The sequence below is a fragment of the Macrosteles quadrilineatus genome, unplaced genomic scaffold (genome assembly GCF_028750875.1).
Source record: "Macrosteles quadrilineatus isolate MER2022 unplaced genomic scaffold, UCM_ALF_1.0 Scaffold_2__2_contigs__length_208266976, whole genome shotgun sequence".
NCBI classification, from domain to species: domain Eukaryota; kingdom Metazoa; phylum Arthropoda; class Insecta; order Hemiptera; family Cicadellidae; genus Macrosteles; species Macrosteles quadrilineatus.
Genome location: NW_026542595.1, coordinates 68719091 through 68728974, shown reverse-complemented (window position 1 = coordinate 68728974; position 9884 = coordinate 68719091). Strand labels below are relative to the sequence as shown.

The 9884-nt window shown below is 34.5% G+C and overlaps 1 protein-coding gene across 1 annotated transcript; it reads right to left on the bottom strand.

Annotated features, from left to right (window-relative positions):
* Positions 1-880: 880 nt before the first annotated feature.
* LOC128984385 (uncharacterized) lies at positions 881-6576 on the bottom strand. Its single transcript, XM_054403702.1, has 6 exons — positions 6445-6576; positions 4923-4984; positions 4419-4553; positions 3992-4124; positions 2175-2465; positions 881-937 (listed from the first exon to the last, which is right to left on the bottom strand). The coding sequence occupies exons 1-6, from the start codon at positions 6574-6576 to the stop codon at positions 881-883; spliced, it is 810 nt and encodes a 269-aa protein (XP_054259677.1).
* Positions 6577-9884: the final 3308 nt, after the last annotated feature.

The window sequence follows — 9884 nt, the reverse complement described above, 5'->3', positions numbered from 1 at the left end:
ATATGGAGCAAAAAGAACAAAGAAGGACTCAAGCTACTTCATGGCCAACCCCATTCCTTACAAAACCAAAGTTGTAGCCCGTGCCACAGCCTCTCAGGCTAAAGAAAAAAGGTTAGCTACTCCATCATCTACAAGTACTCCATCTCCATCATGCACAAGTACTCCATCTACATCATCAACTCCATTCACCTCATCAACTCCATCCACCTCATCGAGTAAGCAAAACTAAAGTGATGTGAGTGATGACATAGCCTACCTACTCTAAGTAGCATTTATTCCAAGGAGGAATCAAAATGTATTCACTTTATTCAAAGTGTTTGTTTGTTTGTTTAGTTAACATTTTATGTTGTTTTCACCTACGGTGTGTTACTTAATATTTTTACTCTAGTCGGTTTTACTACTTCAGTATTTTTAGGGTAGTTATTAAGTATTAATCCTTTTTTTCCATGCTATAGATTCTATCACTGTGTTTTGTGGTTGTTTTTGTTTATTACCTTCGTATTTATTTATCTTTTTAATTAGGCTAGGATAGGAGATGTTTATTTTATGTTCCTATGTTGTGTTGTTTATTTGTGTTCCATTACTTTATATTGAACTTTTAATTGAGTCAGTTGTATCCCTATTTTTTTTTACTATTTTTGACAACCAGTACAGATTGCCTCAGAGCATTTACCAAAAAGTGAAATTTACCAAAGAAATAAGTGTTTCTTACAAGAGACATTTATGTGCAATTATGAGGTACCAGTAATGATTATTTAATGTTACCTTTTAAAACATGTTGTTTATACTGTACCTATTCTTTTTTAGTGTTTTATTGTTTTTATAAATATATTTTTTCATTTAGTCTTAGCTTTAGATATGTTTTCTATCATGTTATAACTTACAGCAATTGATCAATCAATCTTGATATCCACTTGAGAACTCTTTGAGATTTTTGCTGTGAGTTATATTGTCTGTGAAACATGTTTTCCTGCATAGTGCCTTGCACAGTACCTTAGTACCTACCTAAGCCTATTTTTGCAGCTTGGTCAAATTATGAGACTGACATGAAGACTGATTTCATAAAATTAATAGGAGTGGTAGGAACTAGATTTAGTCATTTACATCAATTATTGATATACAATTTATAACTCTTCGAGATTTTTGCTATGAGTCATATTGTCCATGTACATGTAGCCCTGTTTTAAATAAAAGTGTAGACTTGTTAGAAATGTGTTTTTATTTTTGCCTATACACCACCATTTTTCAGTTATTAGTTGTTATTTTGCTTTATTCAATACTAGTGTAATGAAATGACCGATCAAACTTTAAACCTTTTCATACTAACACAAAAAAGTTAGTCGGCTACCAAATCACGTATTATTTGGTCAGGTTTATCAGACCTGCGGGAAAGTTTTAGGGAAAGGTTCTAATTTAACTGTAGTATCGGTTGGATATCGATAAAAGATTTACTTTTTTAGCTACGATGAATTATATCAAGCGGCAACGGAGCGCGCGCTCAGCCGATGCCACCGTTTATTGGATAATAAGGCCACGCATTTATTATCCAAAACTCTGTAGGTACATGTTATAAGGATATACTTTGTATTTTACATTTTAAATTAAATATGTAATATTAACATGTGACAGATATAATAAGTTTTACATTGAAATGCGTTGCAACATATTCGTTTATATACAAATTAACTCTCTTTGATAACAGTTGCCATAAAATTTGTAGGATCAGAAATGAATAACATTTCCTTAACCAAAAACATAGTTTATTACATTAAGCAATCTTATAAAAATATTTACGACCTGAAAGTAAACATCTAAAAAATTAAACATTTCGTCACTTCTGGATTTTTCTAAACTTTTTTAAGTTTCTTTAGAAATTTTCTTTTTTCGCCACTAGCAAAATTGCATTGTCTTAGCCTCCTGTTGATTTGTTTGATTTTGATATATGTTCGTATCGTTAGATATCTTCTGACAACGTCCTCTTGTAAGTCACCATTTACTAAGTAAAATTTATTGGTAATGGTAGTTACAGAACCTGGTGCATTGTTAATGTAGGGACTGTGAAAATCGGAAAAACATTTTTCTGCTTTCTGTATAGCAGCAAAAAGTTGTTGTGATGGCGACATTAACCGTCCTCTTGTAATAAAATTAATCCAGGTTGGGTTTTCATTTCTAACTGAAAATTCTGAGTTTTCTCGAAGCTCTGGATATTTGTGTCTAAATACAAAGGCGATGTAGCCAGCCAAATATCGCAAACCTTCCTTACTAATTGTGTTTTCCTGTTCAGGAATTTCCTTATCTTGCTCGATAAATGGTTCTTCTAGTGGTTGAATATCATCTACAAATTCCTCTTCGGTGATTAAATTCGACATTAGATTTTGTGTCAGACATCGCTCCGATTCGGTCAAGATGCTGTAGTTGACTGTTTTTACTGTATCTTCATTTTCTAGGGGTTTTTTGAACACATTCTAGAACATTCACATTACTTGAACTTGCTTGATCTTTATGTTCCTTAGATGTTTTAAGAATTTCACTAGAATGTTTTCCTAAAATATACCATCTCAGACGATATTTAAAATCCAGCGCAGTTGGGTGATCTTTAGAGATGCCAATTCCTCGGATGTAAGAGAAGAAATTCTCTAGTATGTCTTGATTAAGTTTTTGGGTCATAATATATTTAATGCCATATGTAGACGAAACGAATCCAAATAACAGTTTCAACGCGTTATTTGAAGTAAGTATGCCAATTTGAAATGGCAGAAGAGCAGGTTTTTTCGTTTTTTTCGAAGTGTTAGTTTGTTTACCTGTCAACGCACTTTCATCGGAAGAACGGGCCTTGGACTTCTTTTTTCCTGTCGAAATTGATTTTGTTAACTGGTTCATTTCATCCAAGACTTTGTTTTGATGTTCGAGGCTAATGCCAAATACGTTGCTGCTTTCGCTTTTGCCATAGTAATTACTCGAGTTCATTGTGTCAAACCAATCGTTCACTGTTTTGAATATTTTGCTGGCGTTTTTCCAGTTACCTTTCAACAAACCCCGTTCACCGAGCCAATGAATCGCTTTTGCTGTGGTGATTGAAAATAATTGTGTTGCTGGCCACACACGTTGGCGCTGGGACCCTTTAACTGTCAAGTGATTATGTGACAGTTTATGCGCAATCTTTAATTCACTTTTACTTTCAAGTAACAACAGGTCTTCTATTATTTTCTTTTCAATTACTCCCATGTCAATGACTTCCAATCCATCGTCAATGAAATGGTTCCTTAAAAGTTTGATCAAATGGGGAACGTCGGCAAAATAATAAACGTTTCTATTTTGGTCGTGAGGGTTTGCAAAATAGGGCGTGTCGGGCTTAATATTTAGCTCTCGCCACACACCTTGGTTTGAACCCCCCATGTCACTTACTATCCCTATAACTGGATAGCCAATAACTTCCAACTGTTGTACAATGTATTTTATTATAGTTGCTGTCATGGGTTGGTCAAACTTGTAATAAATAGGTTGTTTCCATTTCCCAACTAATCCGCGAGCAAAAACAACTTGCACAGCTTGACAAGGACCTAGAATGTGTTCTTTCGTTCTGTCGTATCCAACCTCTTCTGATAAATGCATTTCGTCATAAGATAATACAGTAAGACGTTCAATTTCTGTTAATGTCCTCGAATTGCTTTGTAATATTTTTAAGACGTCTTTTAGAACTCCCTCTTCTAAGTCAAATGTTTTTAATGCTCATTTTCTAAGGGTGCTTAATGCTGGAAGAGGGAAATTCATTTTTTCTCTAAGGTATCTATACGCTTTAGGGCTAACACTTCTAAGAGAGATTGCCGCTGTATAGTCGTCTATGTTCCACTTTACCCTTTTTTTTCGAGACATCAGGGATTTGATTTGACCCTCAGTAAATAGTGAGGATAAAATCGATCGAACTCTACTTTCAATTTCAAATTGATTGTGTTTTTTTTTTTACATTTTTTAGTTCTTCTTGCAATCTCACTTTTTGTGTTTCAGAGTCTTTTAACTTTTGAGAAAGCGAGTCTCTCTCCTCCTCAACCATTTTCAAATTCTTTTCAAGCTGTTCAATTTTTGATTTGAGCTTGCCAACTACGTCTTGTTCGTCTTCTTGTGATCTGAATAAAATATCAAAATAATTACTTCCAAATAGTTGTTATTATTATGTTATTATTATTATTATATTTCACGTGAAATGACATCGTAAAAATGTATAAAGTAAAAAAGGTTGAAATTCTGATTTAAGACCAATTGAAATGTTTTAAAAATAAACGAGTTCAGTTTACAAGACAGTTAGTTTTACTGATTTCTGTTGTATTTTAAGTAAAGTTTATGTTGGACTGTGTAATGAAAAAAGGAGTTATATTAAAAATTGTAGACAAAAGTTTAAAATATCATGCGTCAGACTTTACCTGTCCAATTCATCTGCATTCTTATTTCCACTTCCCGACAATTTACTTTCTTGATTTTGATCAATTATTGATGTATAAGTTTCTTGGTTAATATCACAAATGATATGTTCTTGATCTGTACAGTCTTCTATCGGTCTAGAAATAAATACAAATGTTATTACCATGTTTAATCCTTATATCATTGTTTTTTGTCGGAACGTCAGCGTGCTGCGTGTGAACTCCTTTGTTTATTTTAATTATGCTAATGTTTTTGCGCAAACAGGTTACATTTAAAAATATATAACTTCGATATCGAAGCTGCGTGCTCTCACTGTATTTACTATTTTAAACTGTATTAATATTTACATTTAAATTATTAAATTAAAATTTAATTTAATTTTTTTTTATTTAAATTTATTAATTAAGCTTAGTACATTTAAATTTTAACGCTTTGGCTGTTTAAACAGAATTTAAACAGATTTTAAATCAAATTACTGACATGGATTCTTCTAAAATATGCTGTACTTGTCTCCTACTATCTCTTGCTTCCAGTCTCTTTTTCCTTTCGACCGACACAGTTTTAGTTTCTTTAAACAAATTCAAAGTTGGCAGTGCATCCTTGGTAAGCCTTCTTTGTTTTTTTGGAGAATATCCCAATAGTACTTGTTGTAATGGTTTTGGAAAGGAGTTTTTATCGAAATGTTCTGAACATATTCTTGCTATAAAAAAAATAATGTAAACAATTTTATTAGTTAGTACCATTTAGTTAGGGCCACAGTGCAAAGTTATCCGAATATACTTTGTTTATTAATTACTTAGTTTTGTTATTAGTAAACTACTGGATAGGTTTTGCCCTCAAGGTGACGTCACATCGCGATGCGCAGAACGGTCTCAAACTCGTCCGGCTGAGTAGCACACCTTATTTACTTCCACCATGGGCTTAAGGGGGTTTTATGTGGTAAAAATAGTGTTTTCCCACTTTTGACCCTAAAAAAATAAACATTTTGCAATTTATTTCAAAACTATTTTGTAGAGCTTCAAAAAACAAATGATTAAGTATATTAAAGCGTTATCATGCGCCTAATGGTTACGGAGCAAATTCCAAAAAACTGTAAATTCAAAATTTCCCTGTTATTCTTATGGAGAATAAGTAAACTGTTGTATTTTCCTTGTTTATGAACATATTTTGATAAAATTTTGAAGATGCATTTATTTCTCACTTAACTATTGACATTTTACAAACAAACAAAAAATCACTTTTTTACTCTCCCTGTTGCAGCAAACCTAAGTACTAGTAGTTAAACTAATTCTATTTAGGGATTAAATGTGATACTTTTAAAGGAGACTTTGTGTGGTGAATCAAAAAAGACAAATGGAAATTCGTAACTCTGCAGGTTTGCTGGGCGAGGTTATTTGATTCTGTCGTCTCCGCCAAACTTTCAAATGTCCAAAAGTCATCAGATTTTGAGGTAGCAGGTTCGTCTGAAAGAATTAAATATAAATCAATGTTAGAACAGATGATTTCACATGTCCATCACATAAAAAGTTAGGCTTATCTTAATTTTTGGGGGCTAAGACTTAAAAGTACATTGCGATATGCAAAACAAAGTAAGTTTACGGTAGGTCAGCATTTTTGCTAATTGATTAATGTTTAATATTAGGCTATCATAATTTATCCAACATTTTAGCTTGACGTAAAATTATCAATAGGCTACTCATTAGAGCTTATACCATCCACGTTAAAACAACACGAGGCAAGCGGCCAACTTGGATAGTTCCAAACAGCTGCTAAAGAGTTATTTATAGTCCAAAAATATTTTTTCAAACTCAAAAGTGATTACAGTTTAAGTATCTAGTAAACTTCCTCTCTATAATGAAGGCTTTTTCAAGGCGTAGTTGAACAGTGCAAATTTGAAATGAGGATCCAAAGCCATGCACAATTTGCGTTCTCTACGTTAACGAATCTAATGACATTTTGGAGGCATCTACATACGAGGGTCGTCTCAAAAGTAAGTAAAAAAAATAAAAAAAAATTGTTTGAAATCACAGCGTCGAGCGCTAGAAAGCTGGGAATCGCGGGGAATTTTCGTCTGGATGTAGTGGCAACACTGTAAACGTCGCGGCCGCCTACGGCAACGGCACTCGCCCCTCCACTCTCCAGTATCGCTTTGGCAATCATGGAGACACCAGTTGCTCCCACCGCCGATTGTGAAATCCGTGCAGTAATTAGATTTTTGACTGCAAATAATAAAAATGCGAGTGAAATTCATCGAGAATTGTGCAGTGTTTATGGTGAAAATGTGATGTCTAGGCCAATGGTTTCCCGCTGGCGTCAATCGTTTATTGACGGACGAAAGTCGTTACACAATGAACAACGAAGTGGCCGCCCGTCCACTTCCCGCACTTTGACTGTTGTTGAAGATGTCCGCAAGGTCATTGACACCGACCGGCGCTTGACATTGGATGAAATCATTACACAGCTTCCTCCAAATGTTGAAATTAGTCGTGCGTCGCTTCACAGAATCATTTCGGACGATCTCAGTTTGTCAAAAGTCTGTGCAAGATCGGTGCCACGCCTTCTTTCAGAAAGGCATAAGGAGCAAAGGGTTGATGCTGAACACAAACACAAGACCTTCTGGAATCCTTCCGATGGGATGTTTTCGGCCATCCACCTTACTCTCCTGACTTGGCACCGAGTGAATTTCATCTCTTCCCGGAGTTGAAGCGGCATTTAGGCGGGAAGCGCTTTGAAAACGAAGACGAATTAAAACGGGAGGTGGAACAATGGCTAACCAAAATGGCGTCAGTGGCCTGGCTTTTTTCTAGAAGTCTTTTTTTCTAACAAGTTTTCTATTGTGGAGATTAACGGGTAGATGAAGGGCTCGAAATATCAACATATTTTCTGCCATTTTCCATTTCACGGATGATCTACATATTAATAGGCAAGCATGTTTCTTTAAAACATTTTTTCTCAGCTCGTGTGCATCGGAGGGAAAATCTACGTATACTGTTAAAAAGATATTTTCCTGTAGATGCGCAGAATCTCTTTAAAAATTAAAATAGGTTAAAATATAAGCACAAAAAATTGTTTTGAAATTAAAAAAAATTAACATGGGCTTTATGGTTTCCATGCTGGTGACAAAATAACAACGAAAAATAAACAGAAAATCAAATGGAAGAATTACAATCATATGTTTTATCTACAGCGTGGGGTGAAAATAGAGAAGCCTGTCAGTACTCTTGCCTACAACTATACATTCCAACCCTATGTTAAAGTTGTCACCAGTTTTTAATTAAATTCGTCGTATTCAATGTGGGCCACCAACTGATCTAAATGACTAATTTCTCTCGAATACACAATGTTTTTATCAACTCAAACTTATAGAATGACTTATTAAGAACTACAGCAACTAACTGTTACGACCCATCAGCTTTGCCAGCAGCAAAAAAAAGATGGAAAATATAATGTTGGACACGCAAACTGTGTCTGGTTCACACAACTACATGTTAAAAATATGGCGACAAATGGTCCATGTAGGCTAGATGGAATTTCTACATCAGTATCCAATATTCAATGCCGGTCATTACATATTTTCTGTCGAGTTTTCGACCACTAGTAGGTTATTACTGTGTGCATGTGACGATAGCAGTTATTAAGAAATTGCTTATTTTTGCAGACCAAGTTAGTATAGGATAGTACTACTGTATAATCTTTTTTTAGGTAATCATCTAGCAGGGCTCGCGTTACCTCTTCCGGTATTCTTTTATTTAAAATTATGATTTGAGCAATGCATATCTTTGCAAGGTTATGGCAATGCTGCTGTGAGGGATGTTTTCTCAAATTATCAATCGATTCTTCACATCTATTTGATAGATGGTTAAAAACCATAATGATATCATCTGAGTCAGGTAAAATATCAGGCTCAACAACTTTAGTTTTTCTTCCACTTTTTTCTGCATTGCTACCTATTTCAAATCTCCTTTCTGATTTCATTTAATATAAAAAGTCATCAATAACCTTGGATTTAGATACATTTGAGTTTTTACAAGAGAAGCATCGTTGGACATCAACGTGTCTTTAAGGTTGGGCACACCTTTGGCGCCAGTGAGGGTTTTTTAACTGTCCCTGTCTGCATGAAAACATTTCCCTCACATATTCCATTAGAGGTGTTAGGCAATGTTCGAACAGTTCAATATTTAATTCCGTTCTTTAATCAGTGCCATATGTTAAGCCATATCTCTCATCCTGGTAATTACATATTTATTTTGGTAATCATCTCTGTGATAACTATTGAGTTTTAGGCTCAAAGCAACAATTAGCGGATTTGACCGCGCTATTAAGGAGATATTATCTCCACAGCGTTTGCATATCTTGTTTTTAAATTGGTGAGGTGCAGTTTTGTTTTCAGGCTTAAATAAAACAGAGTTACTCTTTAAAATTCGTTTCTGTATTCTTTGCCTTCAGGACTGATAGTTTTTTCTTCAAGTTCTTTTTCTAAATTGCTATTAGAACTAGTTTTCAAGCGCACAAATATCAACAATACTTAATTTTGCGAGTTGAGCGAGCTATGAGCGGTTGCGCTACTATTTTCCGGGTTGCAAAAAGCTGTGGAACACCAGTGTCGCCAATTAGTTGCTCCACCAATACGGCTAATAGCGGCCTAAGATTTGTTCTAATGTCATTTGTATTACCTTTCCCGGAACAGCCCCTATAGTCCGGTTGCGAAACCCTATATTTTTGGCTAACCCAAACATTTTTGATTAAGTTTTTTTTTTATTATTGGATAGTTACTAGGACATGTTAAGCTTCAAGAAAATGCATGATGCATTCTGTCACGTTTGGGCAATTCGAGATTTGGCCGCCATCTTGCATTTTTCCAAATATTTTTGTATTATTTTTAAATACTGTAATATAGGGTTGTTGTATATCATTTTATGTGTTTTTATGTAAGCTGAGTTAAATGGGAGCACTAAAAAGTATCTAGTAAGAGTCATTTCTTAGAAACCGCCGCCATCTTGAATTTTCCCAAATATTTTTGGATCATTTTTATATTTGTAATATAGGGTTGTTGTATATCATTTTATGTGTTTTTATGTACGCTGAGCTCAATTGGAACACTAAAAAGTATCTATAAATAGTCATTTCATAGAAACAGCCGCAATCTTGAATTTTTCCAAATTGAAGGAAATTGTTTTTTTTTTTATGGAAATTCTACTGCAGTGGACGCTGTGAACCTCTTTTAACTGCTGGTGCCCAGCGAATAAAGACTATTATACAATGTAGTATACAATACGACGATAGAGAAAGTATTAAATTGAAGACGAAAACACTGATCAAGACTTTATCATACAGTGTCATAGAAGTTGTGAATCTACCTACACTTCAAAAACACACTTGAAAAGAGCAAAACTGCCAACTGGAGGTAATTCAGAAGCAAGTTCCTCTCATCCAAAGCTACGAGGCCAATCAAAAATGCTTTGAATTTC

What these genes read in the sequence shown, in the direction of transcription:
- LOC128984385 (XM_054403702.1), bottom strand. Translation starts at nt 6,576, where the DNA reads ATGATTGCCAAAGCGATACTGGAGAGTGGAGGGGCGAGTGCCGTTGCC. An exon ending in GCTTTCTAGCGCTCGACGCT is followed by an intron (nt 4,985 to 6,444) that starts GTGATTTCAAAC and finishes ATTTGTTTAAAG; the next exon opens with AAACTAAAACTGTGTCGGTC. An exon ending in CAAGAGATAGTAGGAGACAA is followed by an intron (nt 4,554 to 4,922) that starts GTACAGCATATT and finishes ATTTATTTCTAG; the next exon opens with ACCGATAGAAGACTGTACAG.